The following is a 26615-nucleotide window of genomic DNA, read 5'->3' on the forward strand; positions in this document are numbered from 1 at the left end:
TATTTAATTAACAATTTTTATTCTATCCCTCCTCTTTTATAATTTATTACTTCTTTTATTTTCTATTCTTTTTATTTTTCCGCCATTTCTAATAATAGTATATCTTCAGTAATTTTATTCCCTATTTTCTAAAAGTTTAATAAATTTATAGGGAAAATATCGTATATCCGGCAGTATTATATTAGTAAAATGATTTAATATATTTATAATCCAATCTTCTATTTTATTTTGATTTTAATAAATGTAGGGGTTAATTTATAGTTTTTAAATCGAAAATTCTTCGTAAATAGTCTTATTAAATTTTTAGGTCGGAATTCTATCGGCGTATATTATTTATTATACCCCTTTTATTAAATATGGATAGCCTATTCCTAATAGCGTTTTATAACTTTATATATTTATTTTACTTTTTAAAACCTTTCCTTTATTTCCTAAACCTATAGTTCATCTCAGCTTTCTATATATTCTATTATACGTCAATAATATTTATAGAGGGCTTCGAACGGCGAGACCCTAATAATAGAATATATTAAATTATTATAAGTGAATTCGGCTTCCTATAATTAGCGGTATTATAGTAGCGAGTTTCCTTCTAGGGCGTTAATACGAAGGAATTTTTTTAAAGTTTAATAGAAGCGTTCGGTTTAATTATTTATTTATAAATAGAAGGTGGTAAATAGCTAATGTAAAATATTTTGGGTTTTAATAAAATATTTTTTTAAAATTCGTTTGTAAATAATTTATTTCGATCGTTAATGATTCTTAAGGGGGAGTTGTAACAATATTTAATGTATTTATATAGGAAGCTAACTATCGTTACTATATTTAAGGTTTTAATTATTAGAATAAAGAGTCTTATCTTCGTAAATTGGTCGATAATTACAAGGACGGCGTTATATATTTTACTATTAGTCCCCTAGTTCGGCGGTAGGCTGGTAATAAAATCGATATTAATTTCTTAGAAGGGTTGCTCAGGTAGCGGCAAGGATTAGAAGTTTTTATAGGGTTTATATTTAGGACGTTAAGTACTTTAATACAATTTATATCAAATAATATATTTTTTTATATCCTTCGCGAAATTCTCTTAGTAGAATTTCGTTTTAATAAATTCTAAAATTTTAAAATTATTTATATAACCGGCCCTTAAATTATTATAATAAATATATAGGATTTTTTTATGTAGTAATCCTTTATTCAAGATTTTTAACTATTTTTTAAAATAAAAAAACCTTTAATTATTTAATTTATACCCTTTAATTATTAAAATTTTAGTTCGTACGGTCGCCGATAGGTTAGTAATATTAAGGTCCTAAAATTAGAATTCTTTTACTACGGTATAAAATGCTTAATTTATTTATAATATAAAGGGTAATCCTTTATATATTAATTTATAGGCGACTTTCTTTAGGATAATTTAGGGAAAAGGATTATCCTTAGGGTTTAATAGGGTTGCTTTTAACCCCCGTTTTGTCGCCGATTTAATAATTTTCCTAATTTATTTAACGAACGTATATATTATTATTTTCTCGCTAAATTAATACCTTATTTTAGAATTAAATTATTTTCAGAAGGATATTAATAATTATTAAATTAAACTGAATTTCTTTTAGAGAGTAAATAGGACGTTATTATATTCTATTTCCCCCTTTATATAGTTTAGCTTCTTAAATAGCCCGTCTATAAAGTTCGTAGTGCTAGGTTAATATTCTATAATAAAATCGAATTATAATAATCGATATATTTATTACGTTAACTTTCTTTGGAAATCCTTCGTTAAGGATTCTATAATATTTATTAAGGTTTAGTAGTTTATAAGTATTAAAATCTTTTTAGGAAATCCGTTTAAATAGTAGTTCTAATATTTTAAATTAACTACTATAGCGAAAAGCTTTTATTACCCTGTATATTAACGCCGTTCGATATTTATTAGTTTTTTCGAAAAGAAAATCATTAAATATTATTAGTTGTCGATCTTTTAAGATAAAATACTTGAAATAACTTTAATATAAGCGTCCGTTTCTACTTTCATTTCTTAGAAGTAGTCTTAACATTAGAATATAAACGCTAATACGAAGGCGTCCTTTAAAGTCTAGAATATTTTATTTACTTCTTTTAATTATTTAAATAGTTTAGTCTTCTTTTTATTCATATTTCCTTTTAGTAAGTCCGTAAGAAGGGCTATTAATTTAAAATATTTATAAATAAAACGCTAATAGAAATTAGCAAACCCGAAGAAAATTTAGATATTGTAGTACGATTCCGGTATTAATTATTCTTTAATCGTTACGACCCGGGTCGGGTTTATTATAATCCCTTCTATTATTATTTAATAGTTGGGGAATTTGATATATTCTTTATAGAATTCGTATTTCGAAAGTTTAACGTATAATTGGGCGTCCCTTAATTATTTAAAGATAAATTATAAATACTTATTGTATGGTTTTTTAATTTAGGAATAAATTAAAATATTATCGAAATATATAATATAAATTCGGTTAACCAAACCCGCTAAAACCTTATATATATACGTTTAAAATATAGTAGACGTATTAATTAGCCCGAATAGTATTATAATATATTTAAAATCATTATATTTAATTTTAAATGCTATTTTCTACTAATTTCCTTCTTTAATCCCAATATGATAATACGCCTCCTATAAATTTACTTTAGAGAAAGTTTTAGCGCCCGATAGCCGATTTATTAATTCCGCGATTAAAGGTAGCGGGTATTGATTTTTAATTGTTATTTGATTCAAATTATAATAATTTATATATAAACGTAGGGAGTTATCCTTCTTTAAAATAAATAGGATTAATAACCCCGCCGGGCTTTTAAAATATTTAATTTTCCATATACGTAAGTTCTCCTCTAAATAATTTTGTAGAATATTTAATTATACTTTCGAAAGGAAGTATATTATTTTAAATAGTATTTCTTCACCCTCTTTAATTCTAATTTCGTTTTTAATATTAAAAAGGGTCGGTAATAATTTCATTCCTTCTTTCGAAAAATATAATTCGAATTCTTCTAAGGCGGGTAGGATAGTCGCCGCCCCGTCGGCATTATTTTCCTTATTATTTATATTTTTAATAGTAAGCTTTATAGGGTTATATATCAATATAATATTAGCCATAAAAGTTCGTTTGCTATATATTATATTATACGTAAAAATTATTAGGTCCGTTATTTATAGTCTATTAAATTCGAATTTATTATTATATATATATATAATAATATTTTCCGAGCTTATACCTAACATTAATAATAATAGTAGTAATACTTTAATATTTCTACGGATTATATAGAAGAGTTAGGTCGTTGCCCGTTCTTATCCTATTTTATCCTTTATTTAGAAAGTAATTTCGAACGTTCTATAATAACGAATTTTCTGCTATTTGTAATTATTAATACTAATAGTACTATTATTTCTATTTATTTTAATTTATTCCTTCTTACGAAATTCTTATAGATTATATTAATTTCGGCCCCTGTATTAAAGTCTATATTAACTTTTAGTCAGCGACCTTTCAATAAAGTTACTATTACTATCATCTTTATTAAATTAACTTTTCCGGCTGTCCTAAACCCTTTAATTTCTATAAACAACGATTTATTTATAGAGTTTAACCTTTTAATAGCCCTTTAGAATTAGAGAAATAATTATTTTCTTTATTTTTTTTAAGTTTATGTTCGGTAATAATATTTTAAATACGGGCTCCTTTACGGGACCTATTACAGGATTTATAATATCCTTCCGTCTTAAATTTCTTAAAGTAATTCCTAATAATATATTCTTTTTCTTTATAACTATAATATTTTAATTTTAGACGTTTAGAATTTATTTCCGTCTGGTCGGAAGATTATTCCCGCCTCTAATTATTATAAAATTTATTCGAACGGTCTTTAAAACTTTCTAACCCTTCGGTATTAAAATTATTTTATAATTTATAAAATTATTAAGACTCTTTATATTTAAATATATCCCTTTTACATATTTTTTTACAGTTTTTTAATTATTAATTTAATACTTTTTAAATTATATTTTAAGTATCCTTAATAAAGATTTCTATATCCTAGAAATATTAATATATTTCCTTCCTTAACCAAAAGAAGAAATTATAAACTTAATTTTTATTATCAACGACCGATTAGTTTAAACGTTAGTGATTAATTTAATGCCATTCCTCTAAAGCCTACGGATCTTTATTATTCTATTAAATTATTTAATAAAAGAATTTCCTAATTTTTAATTTATAGTATTTTAGCATAATATATTCTTTATAAACGAATTATAAGAATTTTTTCTAAATTTTATTTCGCTTTCAACTATTTTCGTAAGTAAACCCTACAAAAAATATTCGCTAGGAAATAGTAATTTTATTATTAATTTTCGAAAGCGTTTATAAAATAAATTAGAAGTCCATAGTATTTTCGCGGGCTCAGTTACTTTTTTTTAAACCTTTAATTTAATTTTTAATTTCGGCGCTAATATTAGTCGGTTATAAAATACGTACGTTATAAGTAAGTATTCAGAAATTAATCGGTTCTTTATCCTCCTTTCTTTTACTAAATTTATTATTATTTTGTACAATTTAAAAAATATTTCTAAAAATTAAAAGGTTATTTTTTCAATTAAAGGGTTAATTTTCTTTAGGCGTAATTAATATTTATACAAATATTCCGAACAATTCCTATCGGTTTTCAAATACCAAAGCGAATTATTAATTAAATATAATGCATAAAATAACTCATTTACGCTTTTAAATTATATTTTTAAAATTTTTACTCCTTCCTTTAAGCGACGTTTATTATAATAAATACTTTATATTTATAAATTCGAAGGTAGTTTAGATGTAGTTTCCGTAGTTGTTATTAATTATATTGGTCTATAATATAGGTATAGAATCGTTCGAAGGGGGATTTCTAATTATATAAATAATAAGGGGAACGATTAATAAAATAAATAATTGCGTAAATAGTTTTTAATTATAAATCTTTTAGTATTTTCGAATTCAATAATATTGTACGGTATTTCTCTTTAATTATACCCCTTAAATGTTCTACCCCTCTATTTTGTATTTAGGTATTAGGAATAGAATGTTTAAAAATTATATTATATTGGGCGAATTTGTTTTTAATTTTATTGCTTATAAATTTATTATTATATTCGACGGTTTTAACGTTAATAGTATATTAGTACTTAAATATTTAGATATGGTTAGTTAGGGTATTAGTTATTATAATAGTTTTTCGATTCGATAAGTAGTAATTTTAAATTAATTTTAATTATCGATAGGTAATTAGAAGGAGGTAGTATAATTTTTTGAATTTTGTTTTAAAGTCGAAGAAATCGACGACGAATCATTCTCTTAGGCCGTAACTCCGGTTTTTCAAAACGCGGCTAATTTATTATTTTATCTTTATTATATTATATATATTATATTTAATTAAAAGTATATTACGTAATTGTATTCCGTTAACACTTTATAAACAGTTAAGTATTTAGGGATTTGGGTAGCCGAATTATTAATATTATATTTCTATTAGTTATTTCGAAGGTCGTTGCATATATAAATTAATTTAATAACGGCGCGCTACGAACGAGGCTTTAGTAAATAAAAGGGGGATAATTTTGATAATTATTCAATTGTAAATAATATCTAAATAGTACAAGAATAAATTATTAGCCTTCTTTAAATAATTATTTAGTAGTCGATAGTCCTAGTAGAAACTGTACTTTTGTAATTAAAAATAGAAAACGAAGTTAATAATAAAGTTAAGATAGAAGGCGACCTCCTTTAACCGTAATTTTAGGGGACTATTCTTATTTTTAATAATAATATCGACCTTTTTAACCCTTTTAATTTCTATTTGAATATTACTAGCTTATAAGGAATTATTCGGATTAATATAATAAAAGTAAAGGAAATGAATAATTTTATTAAATATATAAAATAAACTATTTAAATCGAATATTATTAAATTTTTAAAAGGGTAAATTTCGTTTTTAACTTTAAATACCCCGCTAACTTAGAAGGTTACTTTATAGGCTCGATTGGATAGTTACATTAATTCTTTTCAATTTTCTCTTCCTTCCTAGAGAATTTAGTTACTTTCTTAGTGAACTTTAGATTTTTCGCGAAGTTAGTTTTAATAACGCGTTTAATAGAGAGGTATAGCCTAATATATAAAGGTTTCGCGCTTAGGTTAATATATTAATAGTCTTTAAGAGAATAATAGCCTTTTTTATATACTTTATATATTATACTGTTACCCTTCTTATACGGTTAAATTTCAGATTCATTCGACGGGAGCTTTCTTTTCCCTACGCCCTTGGGCTTTTTATTCTTGCTATCGTAATAAACGTCCTTATTTTTAATATAATTATAATTATTACTATTATATTTCTAATTATTATATTTAATATTAGATTCATTAGCGTTAAGAGTACTACGATAGATTCCTCCTTTTCCTCTGGCGGCGACTTTACAACGAACGTTATTGATACTATATTATTTAAAATCTTTATAGATTTTAATATATTTAAGAATATTAATGGTTATTTTTTTATTGAATTTCTAAATATTATTATACTACTTAAAGCGGACGATTTTAATTATATTAATAAAATTAGAGTAATATAAATTCGTAATAAGAATTTTACCAATTCTTTTATTCTATCTGTTATTTATAATAATAAACTACATTTATAGTTAATTAATTTAAATTTTAGATTTCTTCGTACAAATAGCGACAGTTTTATAGTATATCTTCTTTATTTTAATTTAGTCGTCGACCGCTTTGTAGTTCGTTATTTATTTAAAATTTTAATATTATTCGTTAATATCCTATTCTTTCGTTATTATTTTATTTTATAGTCTATAATTAATTAATAATTTCATTTAAGTACGTAGGTTTTTATCGTTAATTCTAAATTCCTTCTAATCTTTTTTATTATTAGGATAGAGGTTGACCTTTAATTCGTAAAATTATTTATTAATAAGGTCGTTTTCGGTAATAAAACTATTAATTACAATTTCGTTTTAGTCGTAGTATTTAATAAGTTTTTTATAGTTAATTCCGTCTTTATCAATAACGAATTAAGTATTAATACCGCTGTCGAAACTTACGAGTTCCGCTTTTATATTATTAATACGGGTCTTTACTTCTTTAATTAAAGGGTAGTAATTAGAATGAAGTTATTTCGGTACGGAAGGCTTTTTAGTTTTTCTTTAAAATTAATCTTTAAAGGTATTAGGAATATATTTCGATTAGAGTATAGGCTCTTATTACGATTAATCGTTATTATTTTTAAAGTAAACGACGTTTTCTTTCGTTTTAATAGGCTTTAAGAGGGTTGTAATCCGGTTGTTATTTATTGTTCGAATGTGCTAATTGTAGTGTTGATAGGTTGTATATTAGATTATTAATTATTAAATTTATTAGTAATTAATTAATTCTGTGTATTCTGTATGATTGATTTGAGCACTCTGGTATGGTGGGTTTTGGGGGTAACTTATATTTACTAAGACCTTTTAAATTAGGTGGCTGGGACTCTGGCATCTAGCCTACATCTGGCCAGAATGCCACCCTAGAATCTGACACTTGCCAGTTATTGCCAGTAAGTTCTGGCTAGAAAAGTGGCCCGTGCTAGGTGGCAGCTGGTCTAGCTCGAACCAATCAAATCCAATTAAGCAAAGCTGGCCAACAAGCAAACACAATGTCGACAGAGGTCCGAGCGTTCACGTGACACAGCCAGCGGGCATTAGGTAAGCAGGGCCAAGGTGGAGGCTGCTATCTCTGCACAGTCCATCCAATAGCGGGTCCGGGCCTTTCACCTTGGAGAGGAGGATGGATCCGGTTCTGGCTCGGACACCAACCACAGGAGACCAGCCAGTCTAGTAATGACATGACAGCGACCGCCGTCCCCAGCCCACCAACAACCCGTACACAACAACAGCATCTTCACCCGAGTATCCATTGACGGGCGCGACACCCAGCAAACACGGTTTATCGGCCGAGTATCGACTTACTGTACGTGCCCCTTGCCTCCAGCCTCCAGCCTTGGCCAGGAAGATAGCCTCGAGCGAGTGGGAGACTTGGTTGTTGTGAGAGTGGAGGACAAGCAGCACACACAGCCGGGTGCCACCCAGCCAGCCCATTCAGCCCGGCCACGGCACTGCTCCTATTCCACACCCCGCTATACACCACCACCACCATCGAGTCTATCTCCAGTCTCTCTCTCTTTGGGTCAGCTGCCAGTGCGGCGCATTGCATCTTATCTGATCGTGTTCTCCTTCTTGTCCTCCCTGCCTGTTCTTAGCAAAGACCAAGCTCCTCTTCCAGCCAAGGTGGTGATATTCCTCCTCCCACCTCGTCGCGCGTGATACCCCCTTTGCTCACCATCAGTTTGTTCCATGACTAACTTTTGTCTCGTCCATTGCTCTCGTGTTTAGGCTTGTACATTCGAATCACTACATACGATAGAAAACCGTTAACTTGCGTCGATCGTCGAGCTTGCCTCTCCCCCCCCTTCTCAACTCCCCCCTCTTCGGGAAGAACTGAACGGCACCCAACCGAACGGATACTTTAAAAAACCGACGACGTCACCTTTCTCTCCCCGAGACGATCGACGGTTCAGCGAATACTCACCGCACTCGGCAAGATATCCTCGCGGCACTCCACGTGCGGTCCCTCCTTCTTGCGCTGCTACGACCACACTAGCTCTTGCTCCCCGCTGCCTGCCGTGCTGTTGCGCTGCTGTCGTTGCTGGATGGCCGTCTGATCGTCTGACACCATCCCCCATCACGGCAGACGCTTAGGACACTGCATCCATGCCCGAAGAAGAGACTGCTGTGCTCCATGCCAACTTTGCTTTTCCGCTTCCCGACAACATCGACTCCGCGAACCTGGTCGACCCCGATAGCTGTTTCACGCGCGACCCTCGCGCCCGACCCCACAACCTTCACAGGCCTGCTCGCCATTCGTCGTCGCTAGATGGCAGATGGTCACCGCTATATGCAGCAGTCCTTCTCGACCCCTCTGCCCGCCCAGTTCGCCTCTAACACCAACATCGCGACGGGACTCCTCCTGAATTCCTTGCTCAACCATTTTATCGCCGACCCCTCCGCCGCCCAGCAAGCCGCCGCCCAAGCCAACCCCGACCACGCGAACCAAAATAACCGAGGCATGTACGGCCAGAATCACCCGCAGGGGCACAACCCCCGACTCAATGGCGCCGCGCCAGGCCGACAACCCAACATGCCCATGTTCTACAACCATGTACCACAGCAAGGTCATCCACACCAGGGGCACAATGCGCACCACCAGGTCCTCCAGGCCGGCCACTCGGGGCATGGTGCGAGGAACGACCTGATGAGCCATTCTACCTTCTCGAGCGGCATAATGGCCAACGCCAGCCCTTATACTACCAACAACCTCCAGAACGGCCACTCGGTCGCCGCTAGGGGCGGTCCGGCCGAGCAGCCCGCCAACGAGCATTGGCAAAAGCAAATGCGCCTAAAGGAAGAGTCGGATCGCGCACATTCTGCAATGACGGAGCAGCACCAACCTCACTACTACGCGCGGCTTAAGGCGCCCGAAAACAAGGGGATAGGAGGCGCCCTGACCGCGGGTGGCACAAACGCCTCTGGTGATACCGAGGAGGAAGTTAGGAGAAGACCCTACCAAGTGGAAAAGAGGAATAGAAGACAAGACTGGCACAACCTGGACATGAGTGGCCAGGGACTGCGCGCTCTTTCCTCGGCGCTGTTCAGCTATGACTTCTTGGTAGAGCTCTATATTGCCTCCAATCGATTAACGTTCCTGCCCGCCGAGATCGGCAAACTGCGTCACCTCAAGATTTTAGAAGCGTCCAACAACCTTCTTTCCGAGCTTCCCCCGGAGATTGGCATGTGCACCAGCCTCGAGAAACTGCTCTTGTTCGACAACCAGATTAGAGATCTGCCGTACGAATTGGGCTCCCTTTACAAGCTGGATATTCTCGGTATCGAAGGGAACCCAATCAACCCGGGTCTGAGGGAAGAGATTGTGGAACGTGGAACAAAGAGCTTGATCAATACCCTACTTGAGCAAGCACCAGGTGAGTACCACATTTGTAGCTCGTAACCGATGTCATGCTAACGCGCTCACTGCAGTTCCTCTCCCCCCCAGTCCTCGGAAACCCATTGTCGTACAAGAAGACGTATCACCCAGTCTCGAGCGGATCAAGGTGATGACCTGGAATATCCTATGCGACAAGTTTGCGACAACCAATATGTACGGTTATACGCCTACCGGAGCGCTCTCGTGGGATTACCGAAAGGAGCGGATTCTCCAGGAAATACGGGACAGGGACGTGGACATGTTGTGTCTGCAGGAGATCGCTACGGACGTCTTTAGGGATTTCTTCAGTCCGGAGCTTGCTCAGAATGACTACAAGGGTGTCCACTGGCCTCGGCCCAAGGCCAAGACAATGAACGAGAAGGATGCGGCAGCAGTAGATGGATGCGCCATCTTCTACAAGGGAAGCAAGTGGATCCTGCTGGATAAGCAGCTGATCGACTACGCCAACATTGCCATCAACCGTCCCGACATGAAGAACCAGCATGATATTTTCAACCGGGTCATGCCCAAGGACAACATTGGCATCATCTGCTTCTTCGAGAGCAGGCGCACGGGCGCGCGCGTCATCGTCGCCAACACGCATCTGGCATGGGAGCCAACACTAGCCGACGTCAAGCTTGTCCAGATGGCCATTCTCATGGAGAACATCACCAAGTATGCCGAGAAGTATGTCCGCTGGCAACCCCTGAAGGACAAGCGAGGCATCCAGATCCCGCAATCCGTCTCGGTCGAGAGCGACATTCCGAAACCCGAAATGCCCGAGCCGGGCCCCTCGCAGGAATACCGCTCCAACACGGACATCCCCCTCCTCGTCTGCGGCGATTACAACTCTACGCAGGAATCCTCCGTCTACGAGCTTCTGTCCATGGGCCGCGTCACGCCCGAGCAGTCCGATTTTGGCCCCCACCAGTACGGCAACTTCACGCGCGACGGCGTCGCCCATCCGTTTAGCATGCGGTCCGCGTATGTCCATCTCAACGGCACGCCCGACGAGCTCTCCTTCACCAACTACGTGCCCGGATTCCAGGAGGTCATTGATTATATCTGGTACTCGACCAACACGCTCGAAGTGGTGGAGTTGCTTGGCCCTCCCGACCAGAACCATCTGAAACGGGTGCCTGGTTTCCCTAACTACCATTTCCCCGCGGATCATATCCAGATCATGGCTGAGTTTGTGATTAAGCAAAGGAAGGGAGAGAAGGTTAAGGGGGTTATTCATGGTGGCGGGTCTGGTCAGCAGGATGGTGGACAGGATTTTGGATCTGGTTCCAAGTAGTAGGATGACGGGTGAAGTGAAAGGAGTGTGGACGGACAGTTTATTTGCTTGGAAGTGTAAATGTGATGTGGGTGATACGTACGATAGAGGAAGAGATGGATGGATGGAGGAATGGAATTGGGAAGAAATTAGGTTTGGTTTTCAAGTGGACTTACTTCGGAGCAATGAATGAACTTTCTTGTGATGTTTGTTCCAGTTCAGTTCTCATACAGACGAACGAAACGGAAACGGAAACGGAAATGTTTCAAGCTTATCCTATAGTTGAAGCGGTAGTTTGGCAGCGGTTTTTCATTCTCTTACTCTTTCATACTGCTTCCTTTTCTGTCTCTGTCCTCTCTGTCTCTGTATGTGGTGGGTTTGTACAATTTATGTTGGTGTTGAGGTCGAATTTTTGGATCATTTCTTGTGTTGCCCTTACACTTTTGTCTTTTGATTCTAGTTGCTTTCTGCTTCCTCCTGTACGTTTTGGCTTAGACGAGGCCTTAGGTTTACTAAGTAGGTAGACACTGGTCCGTACGGGGGTTCGCGTGGCGGTGATACACTTGGTGTTCTGGTATGCTTCTGTTGTTGTTGTTGCCTTTACTGAAGAAACATGAAGAAACGAAGAAATGATTCCTTCAGATACCTCTACATACATGCCTTGTTCTACTACTTACTGCCTTGCGTTGTTTGATGCTCGCTTTTGATTTGACACAACAGTCCTTTCTAACCATTCCTTCTGCACATATGTCCTCCTCCACTCACCGCAGATTCTTCGTCTCCTAAACTTCACATAGGTAAAATCACCGGCTCACAATACGCAATAGAACAGATCTCCGTGCCAGGCTGGCTTCTTCCCCTAATCGATTTCAGTTCAATCCGTCAGCATCAACACAAGATCACACTATCAGAATTCATCAATGAACTTGTAACCACTGAACAGACTTGTGCGAGTTTTCAGACTTGGCTGCTACTTCCACAATTGAATAGTCAGGGCAGCCAAAGTAAGGCAGGCGGTCAAGATGGTGTCACGTTGAGGTTGAGGCTGAGGTAGGTAGCTGTAGAGTTTCAACTTTCAACTTTCAATATGTCATGTGGGAGGAGGTATCTACAATTAGAGATATGAAACACCGTTGACGATGAAGGTAAAAACCAACGATAACCAACAAACAACGTCTGCCTGTTCGCCCCGAACATTGGACCTACTTGTATTTTGTATGCCGGGTGTTGGTGTTGAGACAAGCGTTTCAACTTGACTCGTACGTCATTTTCGCCGGCCATTGCACAATACTGCCCTTCCTGCACCTTTCTGATGAGACAAGATCGGAGGCTACCTAGAGGTATCAGGCAGGCAAGATTAGGTGGAGGTATCGATGTGATCACAGACTGACTGACTGTTTCCCGCTCTCTTTTTGGTGAAACGTCAACCTGCCAAGGTACCTGCCTCTATCGCTCTATGTATCCGATCCGGGACCGGTACCCAGCTGGCTGGCTGACATGGAGTAGATACCTATGTTGGTGAAAACAAAGTGCGTGCGTAGGGTACAAACTACCTTGCCTACCTACCTACAATCTCACTTGTTAGTGATGCCTACCTAGGTAGTTTCCTTCAAGGCGTCAGTCATGATTAGGGAGATTAATGACTCCGTTCACCAGTTGTTATACTTTCCACTTTTGCAGTCAAATTTTTTTTTTTTTGATTTTTTTTTTTTGCTTAGCAGCCAGCCTCTTGGTTATCCATCCCGTCTGCCCGGTTTCATCTAAAATCTCACCTCAGTCAACATGAGAACGGGGCCTCGTCGGGAGCAGGAGCGAAGCAACTATTTGTCGGCCGGCTGACCCCTCACCACGGCAGGCTGCTACAACTACATAAGGTTCTCTCACTGCATAGCAAGCAAGTAGGCAGAGAAGGAAGGTGCAATAGGTAGAGAGAGGCACATATACGTAATCGGGGTGATTTCAACCCTAGAGGTACCTAGTTCTAGATGAAGGTCGTGTGCCAAGTGAAGGCAGCCGCATAACAGTCACCCACCCCTCTTCGTACCTTCCCTCCCTTCCCTACAAAAGAATCGCGGGGTAGCTAGCTTTTACTCGCGGTTGGTCAGACCGCAGACGAAGTACGCGTGTAATATACCTCTAGCTATGGCGTATGAGCGGTACGGTATTATCATCAGTCAAGCTGTGGGACATGATTGGTGCGGATCGGGCTCATTCATGAACGGGCTTGGTCATGCCCACTGGCCGGTAGAGACACCAGAGGCGCCATCGTCTTGGTTTTGGTCTTTGGTCGGCATCGAGCCGTTGAGCAACGGGCAGAGCCTGGAAGGTCGCCGCGTGGTTAGAGGACTGAAAAAAAAAAAAAAAAAAAAAAAAAAAAAAGAGGGTGCGGATAACTTACTTCTTGTTCGTCTTGATGTGGCCCTCAGCCCCACAATTTGCGCATTTGCGTGTTGTAGTTCCGGTGGCCTTCTCGATCGAGGGCTCTAACGACCCGTCGTCGTTATCGAGGGGTAGAGTTCCTCCGCTCTCGAGCCGCTGTTGCAGTTGTTTCTGCCTCTCGGGCTTCATGTTGGTACGCTGGTACGTTTGAATGGTGGGTGGGATTGGGGGAGTGAGTGTCGTGATGTGAAAGATGGAGTGTAGGAGATGACGGGGAGGAAGAGAGAGAGGGGTGTCGTTCGGATGGCTATCCGAAGTGATCGCTATGCTGTGATCTATCTCGAGAAATCTTTCATGGACCTTGTCCGATGCCAGATGGTTGTTTTGTAGCCTCCTTTGGACGGGAGTTTGTGCGAAGGCTACAGGTATACATGACAACCCCAACATCAAGAATCAAGAGGTTTGTTCGGCTACCGGCAGACAAGTACATCATCGGGGCCGTCCGTGTCGCGTGTTATTGCAAACCCCACACCCCATCCAGGGTTGATGCCGGCAGTCGTGGTAATTTCCTAAACCATGAAAGAGCATATCTGAATCTTGATGAAACGCCGGCCTATGCTCCGGACAAAGGCGACTTATGGTGCCTGAGTATATCACACTACTGATTGTGGAAGTGCGGACAGATTTCCGTAAGGTAGTGTAGAGGATACTGTCATGACATTGAACCTCAGTCGATCAGATCGAGATCCGTCTTCGTATGTCTCGCTTGGAAAGCTCTTTTCAACCATGTGCTTCTTTCCCTGCCTTGTTGCGGGAGCAAATGCCGACAGCAAGATCTTCTGTGGTGGTCTTTGCTTTACCGCTAGACGGTAATTCAATGCTATAGGCTCACTGGGTGGCATCGATGGTTAGTTTTGGGGAGTTGGAGAATTGGGAGGTGGTATCAGTGGTAGAGAGTGATATAAAGCCCTTGTCTTTGTGTGTGGCCAAGAATCAAGATGGCAGGATGCTGTGTCTCTGGTGCTGGGGAGAAAGATGGTGGTGGGGGGTTGCAACTTTGTACCAGACCTCAACTCCAAGGCAATAATCTTTGAAGCCAGGCGAAGAGGCAAACAAGCTTCTAATAACAAGAAACGTCAAGTTAACGCAGCAAACCGCTGAATCACTTGCAAACAGAACAGCGAGACGAAAACCGAACAATGGAAGCAAAAGTGCAAATGATCGACGGCGTGTAGTTGCAGCGCTAGTTCTAAACCGTAAAAAGGAACCGTGTGAAACTTGCACACTGTGCCGCAGCCGCTTTTTTTGTAGGAGAACGTTGCCAAGGAAGGCATCATCGTCAGGAGTGAGATCGGGAGGGAGATCGGGGGAAGGAGGGATGCGGCGGCGGGTGCGGCGGCTGAGGGCGGGTTTGTTTAATCCGTTGGTTGTCAAGCTCTGAGAGTTCCGTCGCTTGTGGTTGGGCAAGCTTGCTGATGCTTCCTTCCCCGCCTTCTTTTTGCTGATGTTGCTGATGTCTGATGGGATCGGAGACGGGATTGGCAATCGTGATTGCAGTGATGTCCACTGTCCGCTGTCCGCGGGCTGGAAGTCGTTGACGTCTTGCAGTTGACTACAGCCGTCGGCAGAAAGATGGGTTCACGTCTGCATGTGAAGATCGGTGCAAGGCAAGTGTCGTCTGGTCTCTCTTGCAACCAATATCAACAACGTCGAATATCAAATTTTAGACAACAAAGAGACCGTTGGGATTTCAGATGGAAGGGTTCAACATGATAGATCCCCTAGACTTCTATGTAGTGGCGGCTGACGAACATCATCTGCACGCTGCAACTGACATGCTGCGCCTGTTTCATGTTGAATGGAAAAAAGTGAGACGGGCTGAGGAGTGCGGATATCCGTTGCAGATTGTATTCAAGAGGATTGTTGAGGAGAAGGTGAAGAAGAATCGTGCTCTTTATCAATTCTTCAACTCTATACACATTGTAGACTTTGACATGTTGTCCGGGCGTCTTCCGGCCCTTCAGCGACAACTCCGCTCACAGTGTCAGATTGGCGGGGCTTCAGCTGAGGTTGGAGATTGCGGCAGTGTGTTTAGCCCACTCAAGTACTGCCGCGTACCTTGCATTGCAAAACGTGTCCAATTGCAAGAGACAAAGACTCAAGTGTACCTTCCCCAGCAAAGGACATGGTTCCCCGTGGCTTCTTGGGGCACAAGACTTCCCCACCGCCGGCATCCACGGTTCACCAGCCGTGAGCAGAGAAAGAGCGTTGTGAGCCAGCCAAACACGGCTGCCGTGTAGCACTGTCCCACACTGTCCTCGGTGGGTGTGGACTTGCCTCTGTGGACTGTGGTCTGCCCGGGCCTGCCATTCTTTGGAGTTGCCCTGTCCACTGGAGCAGAGGCCCTTGTTTCTTGTCCACTGGTTCCTTCCTTGCCTGCCACTCCAGTCTTGACAGTTCCTTCGCCTTGTGCCGTGTCTGTGTTGAAAACCTCTGTTCTCCAGATCCAAAAATCCGCTTTTCTCCTTTAATCCCACCTTGGCCGGCGCCAGCTTGCTAAGAACATCAATATTAAAGACTTCATATCCGATAGACTTTGTGCTTGCCGTCGACACGCCATCCACCCGGCCAGCTCCGCCCACGCTCGAAAATTCAAAAAGAGCCAGCCGACAACTTGGTTTCCCAAAGACCGTCTTCCCGATGCGCAAATCAGACCAAAGCATATAGCGATTCCGCCCATCACAGACTGCGGTCCACCTTTATGCCATTCCCACCCGATCTCGAGTTCCATCTGTCTTCCTGGCCTTGGCGACCGCTCCCCCACAGCAGGCCACGCCAGTCCGCCGAGGGAGGCTCAGGCACGAGCACGAGGTAGTTGTTCGGCGAGAGAGAACCCCTTCGGTCCCGACCTTGACCACGACCACGTCGACATTTCCAGTCCCCGTCCGGTATCCCGGCTGGCTCAGAACACGCTTCTGAGTCGGCATAGGCGTATGCCTCGCGCGTCAAATTCAGCAAAGCGACAGCAGGGTGCCAACAACCAGCGCGACACGAGACATGAAGGTGGCCTTGTAGGCCCGGGCAAGCGCATTCCCAAGCAGCAAAAGAGTCACCAGCAGCTCGCCGCCCTCGATCAACGTCCTACTGCTGCTGTCGTCGATAATGCTGCCCCCGCAGCCGTCCCCCAAGCCAATAACAACAATAATATCACGACAGCTGCCAATGCTTTCCCCGCCCTGCCCGACGACAACAACAACACCATGGCCGCCGAGTCTCAGCGCCGCGGCTCCCTGGGCGGCGCCTACTCCGAGTCAGAGTCCGCCGAGTCGCTCGCCTTCCCGCCCCTCCAGTCCGCCCACGAGGAGAACCACCGTCAGATCAACGTGAACGACGCCAAAAACACAAACGTTCACCGTGACCCCGGTCCCGTCGAATATGCCCTGACCGTACTCAAGTCCTGCCCGATCTACGATACCATCGCCATCCTCATCATCCTGATGCAGTTGTCTCCGGCTTTCCTCGCCATTGTCTACATGCTCTTCACCCTCTTGACCTTTGTCCCTCCCGTTACTACTAGTTCCGGGTTGACCATTGCCGATATCTTCGATGGGAACCAGGGCACACCCTCGCTCACCACGCTGGTCTGTATGGACGTGGCTGTGTTGGGTATATGGCTGTTCCTATGGGCTCCCATGCAGCAGTTCATATTGGATTTAGCCCAGGTTGTCATATCCCTTACCCTCGGAGGAGGCGGAAGCTCAAGGACTAGCACGTCAAACAGCATCTTCCTCTGCGTCGCCATCATTGGGGCTTCCCAATGGACGAGACAGGCTAGGTGGAATGGTCTCTCCCATTTGAGTACCCTCTTTGGCACGAATCGCTTCTTTCCGACCAGTCATGGTGGTCCTATCGAACATACCGTACGAGCTTTCGAGAAAAAGGGTCCGTATGGCTGGGTTAGAAGCGTTTTGGCTATACATATTCTTACACAGGGACTGGTACGGTACATTCGGGAGTGGTATCTACGCAGGGAAAGACGAGATTTGCAGTCACAAAGTCAACTGGATCCGGAGGCCGGCAAGACGGTCTCGTTTTCGGACAGCTGCTCCGACGCGGCGCTGATGGCAGCCGATAGCGACGCCCATCTGCAAACAAGTGCGGGTACTGTTTCGAACAAGAAGAGACGAAAGCAGAGCGCTCAAGTTAGAATACGACAGCCTCTGTGGGCCGCCCTGGCTAGTACAAAAATTGTTATGGTGAAGGAGTATGAGCTTTCCCATGCGGCTTCCGAATCAGCTGGTAGCAACGCTACGGATATCCACAACTTGGGGAACGCGCCGTTTAATACACAGCCGGAACAGATTTGGATTTGTTACATTGGCAGCGACGAATTCTGCTTCAACACGAGTTATTTTCCAGACTTTCCTGACGACGAAACCGTTGACGAGGCAGGAACCCCTGGCGTCAGCATCGCCAAGCCCTTTTATGTCAGAGTTAACAACGCGAAATGGCAACCGACACGCATCATTCCTATCGAAGGCACCGAAGAAGACAAGCACCAAGGCACCCGTTGGACAGGCGACATCTATGGACTTACCCCCTTATCCAACTATGCATGCGAATTTGTTAGCACTCGAACCGACCAGGTTATTTACAAGGCCAATGTCAGGACCGTCCAGGCTAAGAGTAGGGATCCCGAGGCACCCGCAAAGGCAGCACCTAACAACCAGCGCGTTAATAACGTTCGCCACGACTCTCCGGTTACTACCCTGAGGGCTTCGATTGCGGCTGCCGAGATCAAGCTGGCTGACGAGAAGGCCCGACTCAAGGCTGCGCGCAAGGAAAACAACCGTAGAGTGAACGCTGCCAAAAAGGAGGTTGAGAAACTCACGGCAGCTGTCCAGTCCGCGGGAGGTGATGACGATAAGCTCAAGCAGAAGGTGGCCCAGAACAAGATCCAGGAGAAGCGAGCCGAGGAGTCCATCGCGCAGCTGGAAGCCGAACTAAAGGAACTCGAAGCCATTCCCGAGGAGCTCCTTGCAGAATACCGTTCCAAACAGAGCACTTGGAAGTGCGAGAAGGCTCGCTACGAGGAAGCCCGCTCCGCATTCAAGAGCTTCAACGCCACGCTCGAGTCCGAACTCAAAGTCCTCAAAGACGAGCAAACCAGCCTGCAAGCCAAGCAAAAGAAGGTCGAATCCCGCATCAACAAGGTCAAGGAAGAGCACAAGCGCATTACGGATGCCAATGCTCAGGGCCTTGGTGAAGCTGAACGCCGGCGTCAGAACCGCGCCACGCTTGAAGCGGACATTGCCACGGCCGAGAGGCATCTCACTGATCGCATCAATTCTGTCAGAAGCATGAACATGGCGAAGCAGGCACAGATCAGCGACATGAGCAACCAGATTCACGCGTACCTGTCGAGTGTGCAGGAGGATATGGCGTACGGCCATGCGGCGGCAGTTGCTGGCGGTCAGTACCCGCAAGCAAGTAATGCTAGCACTGGCTGGGGAATGCCTCCCGTTGGTGCTACCGCCGCTGCAGCAGCTGTCAATAGCACTTTTGCCAACGCACCGGCTCAGACTCTCTGGCCCGCAGCCACTGCCGCAGCATCTGGTTCTTCGTCTCTAGGCCCCCAGACTGGTCCAGCAGCCCTTCTTCCGCCGCCGCCGATCGGAGGACCGTTCAGCAACCCCCTCCAGCAGCAACAGCAGTCTCAGCAAGCGGCTATCGGCACCCCGGCTCAGCAACGCAAGGCACGAGACAGATCCTCGTCGATGCTTAGTGACATCTCAGGATTCACTGAGTCAACGGATGAGGATGAGCGCGAGAGACTCGAACGCGAAAGACTTGCAATAAGCTACGGTCAGAACCATCAGCATCAGCACAGCAACGCGAACACCATCTTCGGCACCCCGGGTTCGATGCGCGGAGCACCGCCCGGTTTCGGCTTCCCGACCAGACAGCAGCGACTCGCCGGCAACAACGGTACCTTCGGTCCCATCGGCGGTGGTTCGAGCTCAGGCTTCAACGGATTTACCAGTGGTACTGCCCTGGGATCCGGCTCCGGCTCCGGCTCGGGTACCGGGTCTGCCGTTGTCTCTGTCGGCTCTGTCGGCTCGGGATTTGCTTCAGGAGGTTCAGCGTCGGGTTCCGGTGTTGACTCGGGTCGTAGCAGCGTCAGGTCCGCCGGAGACAGTGCTGGTAGTGGTAGTGCTGAGGGGAGCTCGAAAGATCCTGGTAGCCCTAGTGATCGTTGAGCTATCCTCTGCTCCGCTTAGCCTGTGTCTACTCTAGACTCTGACGTCTGTTTCGCCTCCCTGTTTGTTCGTTCTGCTTGTGCTTGTTTGAGTGTTGTCTGCTGGTCTGTTTAGGCCAGTGCTTCGTTCCGTCGTTTGTGTGTCATTGATGGATGTTGGCTGCCGGGATAGTTGCTAAAGCTAGTGCGCTTGACCGCTTGAGTGTTCGTGTCTGAGCTCATATCGGCAATGCGGTGTCAATGGATGGATGTCTATAGATGTACCTGAAGGGGTGCCGCTTGTTGGTCGTGGAAGCTTGATGTGGCTTGTCGTGGATGCTCGTCGTGGATGTGTGGGCGTGCTTGTCTCGCTGGCTGATGTGTTGACGGCAGTCGAGTTGGGAAAAGGTGTACCTAGCGTAGTATGATAATCCGAGCGGACCAGTCCTTGTTTCTTTTTCTCTCCATCTTTATTGATCCCTTAATCCACCCTGCTTATGTGATGGTGAATGTACTGCGGCAAAGCATGTGGAAAGTCGATATAAACGAAGGGGGGAGCGGTCCGTTTTATACCTTAGAGGTACCTTCAGGTTTACTGATCATCGGTCTTTGTTCCACACCTCAAACACGGCAGTTTTTCTACTTCCTTGATGCAGCTCCGATCATCTCCTGGGCTCGGTCAGCTCCGTGCCAACCTGCCTCCATGTCAATCGGTTTAGTTCAGCTCGGTCCGGCAAGCCACTTCTGTTGTACGGGTACCTGTCCCGTAGAGCCAGGCTTTGGCAGTGATTAGAACGGACGAAAATCCGATGCTAGAGACTTGCTTAAGGCCCTTGATGACGACGTTTGAGGTTGAATCACACCATCTGTCATCGTCAATTGTTCACGGGGGCGGGTACTCTACCCATAGACTCATCCGCGTTACCTTGCTCAATGTCTCGAGGCATAAGACGTGTTTAATGCACAAGTCCAAAGCAATATAGTTATCCCGATACTTCTCTGATCCTGCGGTTTATGGGTTTGGTATACAGATGGCAATACAGCTGGTGGTGATGCTATGGTCGAGTGTCCGTGATTGTCCACAACATGCTACACTCCTGCCGAATTCACGTCTTTTCATGGCTATCCTCGTGGTCGTCGAAATGCAAGTTTCCGCCCAGAGCACGGAACGATAGCAGAAACGGCCGATTTAAAGAAATGGAGTAGAAAAATTCTAGCAAGAGTTCAGACAGCTTGCTTTGAGTCTTTCGCGGAAGTATACGCATCTCCCAGGAACATCAACCTTCAAGTGAACATTTCTCCCGCTTCTTTCTCAACTCGCAACACAAAAGACGATTTGCCTTTGTTGACCTAGTGTAGCCTAGAGCAACAAGAATAACGGGAGGAGTGGCCTTGTTGCCATGGCATTTTTTAATTTTTTTTTGGGTTCCTTTGCATTGCATCGACATAATTTCGTCTTCTTCTTCTTCTCCGTATATACTGTCAACAGGTAAGGTATTTACCAGCCTTTCCGCTTCCTTTCATCTGGTGTTCGTCCCTCTCAGGTCTTTCTTTAGCTTTACTGGTGCTCTGCGTGATCTTCTTCCCAGAGGAATCCTCATCGTTGTCCTCTCGCGTGCGCGAACTACCGTAATTCGCGGCACATTTCACCGTTCAGTCCGGGTGATGATTTCTCACTTTTCCAAGTGCGTTAGAGGGTTTGCAGGTAAAGATAGCTCCTTTAGATAGAAGAGGCCTGCTTTCAAATACAAGCAGCACGCCTTGAACAACCACCCGTGGCTGACGATCTTTCCTTTTTTTTTTCTTTCCTCCCTTCTGCTAAACTACACAAACATTTCAAAAACGAGCACGGATAATTGTGTGTCAAAATCTCGCAAGAATGTTCTTGCCGTTTTCTGTGAGTTTTGTTTTCAAATACAACCGCTTGCAGTCATGACGTCCATCGTCTCCATCTCGCCGTCTGTCGCTCCTTCCTCGACTGTCGTCCTCAAGAGTCAAACACCTCATGCATATCGCCGCATTACCCGGCCGGTCACTCTTGCCTGCCGCTACTTTCCGTCCATGTCTCTTGCATTTTCCTGTCCATTCAGCAATGCTCCTTCCCCCATCCGCATCCTGAGCAAATGACTTTCTGCGTGGCATTTGTGTCCCGCACGCAAACCATCTCGACGACGGCCTGAACACTTCACCGTTGCGAATTACACCTGCATAATAGGGTACCATCATCTCCTTTCCATTCACCACCCTTCCCGTCCTCGCCGTATTTACCTTAGTGAACACTACTGCACACCCCTATATTGGCGCTGCTATATTCCCCCTTTTCTATACTTCCATTCCCGTCCGGTTGCTTGTCATGCATCGAATCGAAGCCGTTCAATCGTTCATCTACCCAGCCGGGATGTTCAATGTGACATCACCTTCCGCAGCTGGTGGTTAGGTATGGAAATTACTGCGTAGCAGACGGATGGTAGGAGAGGATGGTATGTAATAGCCTGAAGAGAACCGAACCGGGCTATTGGGACTTTTTTGTTGGATTATGCATAGCCTGGATTCATTCACACTTGCGGATATCTGACGACAAAGTGAAGTCCTTTCGCTCAGCGATGGTCTGCAAGTCGCAAGATCTTGGAGCGGCTCTTAACGGGTTAACTGCCCCTGCACTTCAATTCGTGTCATTATGTAGTGCCTCTGCAGCAGTCTGCACATGCCGTGGGCATTGATGGGATTGACGGAGGACAATTCCCAAAGCATCAAAACTTCCCAATGAACTTTTCCCCAGAAACGCCACAAGCCACATCCGTCCAATTTTCTCAATCCAACGAATGCATCGATCCCTGTCCGTCTGTCCGTCTTCATATGCTTCCCTTTGTTCAAGGTTCAAATCGTCCAAAACGCCGCCACCCGAGGCTAAAAAACCCAAAATAGTTACATTTGTACATCCTGCCAAGCTGACAGCGGCAGCAATGTGTTGCGTACGGTCTGGTCTGTACGTCACGCAGGCAACAGAATTGTGGCTCGGTGGCTCGTCGGTGGCGTTAGACGAATTTGGTGAGACTGATCAACAGATCGACAACGGGCTGGGACTCCGTCTTTGTTGAGCCCCTCTGTGGGTTTTTGGGCTCAGCTTACGACGACACCTCTTCAGAATGGAAGCTTTGTGGTACGTGTCTCAAGCTCGGCGAAATATACTCGGACTTCCTCTGGTGCCACAACTTTTTCTCCGAGTTGAAGGTTCGCTCCAATCAGCCTCAATCTACTTGATTGTCGATGTTGCCATCCACTCCCGTTCTCGTTCTCGCAACTTTTCCATTTGCTATTCCTCGTTTCTATGTAGTATAGAGAGGTCCTGTTTAAACGTTTTCTTTTTCCCTCATTGTGTTAAACGCAAAACCTTCAAATTCACCGAACATATCATTAACCACAACCCATTATGCACCTGCCCCGTTAGGTAGGTAACTAATACCATTTCGTAAATTCTACTCATCGTCAAATTGCTTCCGATGCACCACCGTTATGCACGCATATGTACAATTTCGAATGCAGTACCGAAAAGAAACTACCCAAAAGTGGCTGTGTCTTTTCCAATGTTGCGCGGCCGCTCACGTTACATACCTCGTCGACTACAATAACTCTCTGCTACCTTTGCTCGCTTTGCTCTGTGTATTCGTTCCATGTAAATTTGTCTGCCCGGTTTGCAATAATACCTACCCCAATGAAAACCTTGAATGACAAGCGAGTTAGCGAGGTGAAAATCCGACCACTCAGGGGAATCAGGCTTTGAGATGCATAACCGGGCAATAACCAATTGCCTACTACCTGCCATTTCTTGCCTGTATTTCCTGATGATGCATCGGCCGACATGCCTGACATGGGCTTGATGGGGAACTGCTGACAGGGGGCGGAGGAAAAGGCGGCATTGAGCCGCAGAGGCCGCCGCGTAGCCGCCGTGCATTGGACGCATTGCCTTGGAAGGACGGCTCAGACGGGCAGGTGGGTGAGAGAGATGACATGGGGCAGAAATGACATGGTTCAACCGACCGAGTCCGACTGGACTTGACATGGCTCGAGTCAAGACTGCAGTATGTAGTGAAGGATGAATCTTACGAGAGGACGATATTGAGACGGTTTGACGTTTTGAAACGCTTCAGAGGCTTGTTCATGATTCACGAGTCATACTTAACACCCTGGAAATTGTTTTTGTAGTTCGATAAATGTTGGACAATTGGGATTCCAATTTGATAGCACGCATTTGACTGACCATAACGGTTTTGCAGTTGAAATCAAATTTGGAAGAATAAATCGTATTAAATATTTCTCAACCTCAACTCACTCACTGGCGCAAGTAAAGAGAAGCCGAGAAGGAAATTGAAGTGAAAGTTCCAAATTAACTGTTCCTGAATCCAACCATCTCTCGCTCTCTCGCGAGAAAGAAAAGAGATAGTGTAGTTCAATCAGCAAAGATGCAGAGAAGTATGACACACCCGCTATATTCGATTTTAAGGAGAATGAGCATAAAGGTCCCATTAGGGAGATGTTTGAAGGACCTTTACTCGTCAGGTCTACAAAATCCTGACGAGTATGTCTGATGGGACCTTTATGATCACTCTTCTGAAAATCGAATGTAGCGGGGGTGTCATATTCCTCTGCATCCTCTCTTTGTGATTGAACTTTTTTACTTTTCGGCGGACGAGAAGTTTCTGAACTCCCTAGGGATATTTCCCTTAGATGTCGTATATGGAGGTGTGGTTCTGTTTTACCCACCGGACCAGTAGTTAATAGTTACGTTTCAAGTTTCCGACACAATATCCATTATACACATAATAACTTCATACAACATTTCCAATCGTCGTAAGGTATCATCCAACCACCTTCATTCCATCCATCTTCTTTCCCACCATCGTTACAACTTTCACAGATTACCCATCAAGGACGGATAATTTAGAAAGCAGCAAGGGCAGCAAGGGCAGCGACACCGAAGCTGCCGATGTAGCCGGCAACGGCGGCGCCAGCCTCAGCGGGGGAGGAAGAGGCCGGGGGAGCCATCGAGACGGTGCCGTTGCTGGAGGGAGCGGGGGCGGCAGAGACGGAAGAGCTGGGGGCGAGGGTGGTGGCGGCAGCGGCGGAGCTGGACACAACAGCGGGAGCGGAGGTGGTGGCAGCGGCGGAGCTGGAGGGAGCAGCGGCAGCGGAGCTGGAGGCGGGGGCAGCGGTGGTGGCAGCGGCAGAGCTGGAGGGAGCAGCGGAAGAGCCGGCGCCGGAGAGGACCTCCTTGCAGAAAGTCTCGGTGGCGGGGAGAACCTTGTCTGAAGGGGGTATGTCATGTTAATTTATATGTCGTTGAAGGGGCTTATATGAGGACGGGAAAACATACTCAGGGCAACGTCCGCACCGCAGGCGCCAATGACGCAGCCGGTGGCAGAGCTGACGAGAGAGTCCTTCTTCTCGCAGATGCACTTGTAGTCGGTCTTGGAAGTGCAGACCGATTCCGCGGCCTTGTCGATGCAGGGGAGGGCGCACGAGGGGATGATGGAGATGTCCTGGGCGGAGGCAACGGCCACGAAGGCGGCAAGGGCGACAGCGGAGTACTTCATTTTGAATTAGGGTTGTTGTAAGGTTGTTATTAGGTGTAGTAAGTTGTCTGGCTGAACGAAAGTCGGCTGGAAGCTGAAACACAGAAGCGAGTGTGTATTTGGTGGCGGAGAGATAAAGAAGGGAAAGAAGGTGCAGATGGGGAGGATGACACCGCTTTTATGTTTTCTCTGGTTCTGGTGGAAGGTGTGTGTGTCAAAGAAAGGCACCGAAACAGCTTCCTTCCTAGGTTGCCTCCCATTGCTCCAAAGACCCAAGCCAAGGCCCCAGAAAGGAGGGTGGGAAAAGACGGGGTGGCTGGCAACGGTAGCATCCCACTGGGTCCTACCATTTGCTACCTCCGGTAGCATTCACACCTTCCACACCTCGCACTTTTTGGCGCACACGCGGCGTAGAACCCCGAGTGTCGTCCCCGTTGTGGAGGAGGTGCTGGGAAGGAACTCTTGACAGGCCCCCTGCATTGGAGGAAATAGTTCCACTAGGCTACAGATCCTCCCGTGAATGGTTAAGCAAGATGGAGCCCATCTATGGGCCATGTCCCTGGTTCATTTTGAGCACTTGCCCTCCATCGGCCATCTCGCCCGGTCGAATTGCGGCGGCGGAAGGAACAGCAGACAGACAGACCTGCCAGGAACTGCAAGAACCGGATGAACGGGTGTTGACGACGGCAACAAGGGGGTTTGTAACCATGTCGCCCTTTCATCGCCGCCGCTTGACCCGATGAGGATTTAATCCCCAGACGGTTGACATGCGTGATGGTGTTGGAATTCATCACATTTTGCGTCCATTCAGGGCTGTTTTGGCCTGGGGATGGATGAGCTAACAGAAAGTCGCGGGGGGACGGAAAGATTGAAGATCTGGGGAAAGTGGATGAACGCATATGATTGTCATTGTCAGCCTCGGCATCGTGGAGTAGGTTGTGGGTGGTTGACAGGGGGGAGGCCTGTCCGAGGCAACACACATACGAGCGTCCACAGACCACAGGCCGGCACCAGCCCTGAGAGGCCTGACCAATCATGGAATTAT

General features: G+C 44.4%; 4 protein-coding genes across 4 annotated transcripts; 2 read left to right on the plus strand and 2 right to left on the minus strand.

Moving 5' to 3' along the window:
• Window positions 1-8905: 8905 nt before the first annotated feature.
• Window positions 8906-11556, plus strand: B0H65DRAFT_88692 (glucose-repressible alcohol dehydrogenase transcriptional effector). Its single transcript, XM_062831526.1, has 2 exons — window positions 8906-10105; window positions 10161-11556. The coding sequence occupies exons 1-2, from the start codon at window positions 9001-9003 to the stop codon at window positions 11402-11404; spliced, it is 2349 nt and encodes a 782-aa protein (XP_062683753.1). The 5' UTR covers window positions 8906-9000; the 3' UTR covers window positions 11405-11556.
• A 2055-nt stretch (window positions 11557-13611) lies between these two features.
• B0H65DRAFT_545582 (uncharacterized protein) lies at window positions 13612-13951 on the minus strand (the record flags this gene model as incomplete). Its single annotated transcript, XM_062829389.1, has 2 exons — window positions 13612-13702; window positions 13782-13951. The coding sequence occupies 2 exons, from the start codon at window positions 13949-13951 to the stop codon at window positions 13612-13614; spliced, it is 261 nt and encodes an 86-aa protein (XP_062683754.1).
• A 1996-nt stretch (window positions 13952-15947) lies between these two features.
• Window positions 15948-20467, plus strand: B0H65DRAFT_555542 (uncharacterized protein; the record flags this gene model as incomplete). The annotated part of the gene is given in 15 exon segments (XM_062830033.1): window positions 15948-16012; window positions 16356-16633; window positions 16650-16710; window positions 16752-17718; window positions 17755-17780; window positions 17793-17928; window positions 17941-17964; window positions 17980-18018; window positions 18028-18169; window positions 18182-18201; window positions 18211-18225; window positions 18241-18331; window positions 18341-18408; window positions 18421-18426; window positions 18442-20467. Coding segments are annotated over 15 exon segments (3519 nt in total). The 3' UTR covers window positions 20023-20467.
• A 4264-nt stretch (window positions 20468-24731) lies between these two features.
• B0H65DRAFT_88775 (uncharacterized protein) lies at window positions 24732-25842 on the minus strand. Its single transcript, XM_062831527.1, has 2 exons — window positions 25372-25842; window positions 24732-25303 (listed from the first exon to the last, which is right to left on the minus strand). The coding sequence occupies exons 1-2, from the start codon at window positions 25589-25591 to the stop codon at window positions 24939-24941; spliced, it is 585 nt and encodes a 194-aa protein (XP_062683756.1). The 5' UTR covers window positions 25592-25842; the 3' UTR covers window positions 24732-24938.
• Between the last annotated feature and the right edge of the window lie 773 nt (window positions 25843-26615).

This window comes from Neurospora tetraspora (genome assembly GCF_033439725.1).
Source record: "Neurospora tetraspora strain CBS 560.94 chromosome Unknown B0H65scaffold_2, whole genome shotgun sequence".
NCBI lineage: Eukaryota > Fungi > Ascomycota > Sordariomycetes > Sordariales > Sordariaceae > Neurospora > Neurospora tetraspora.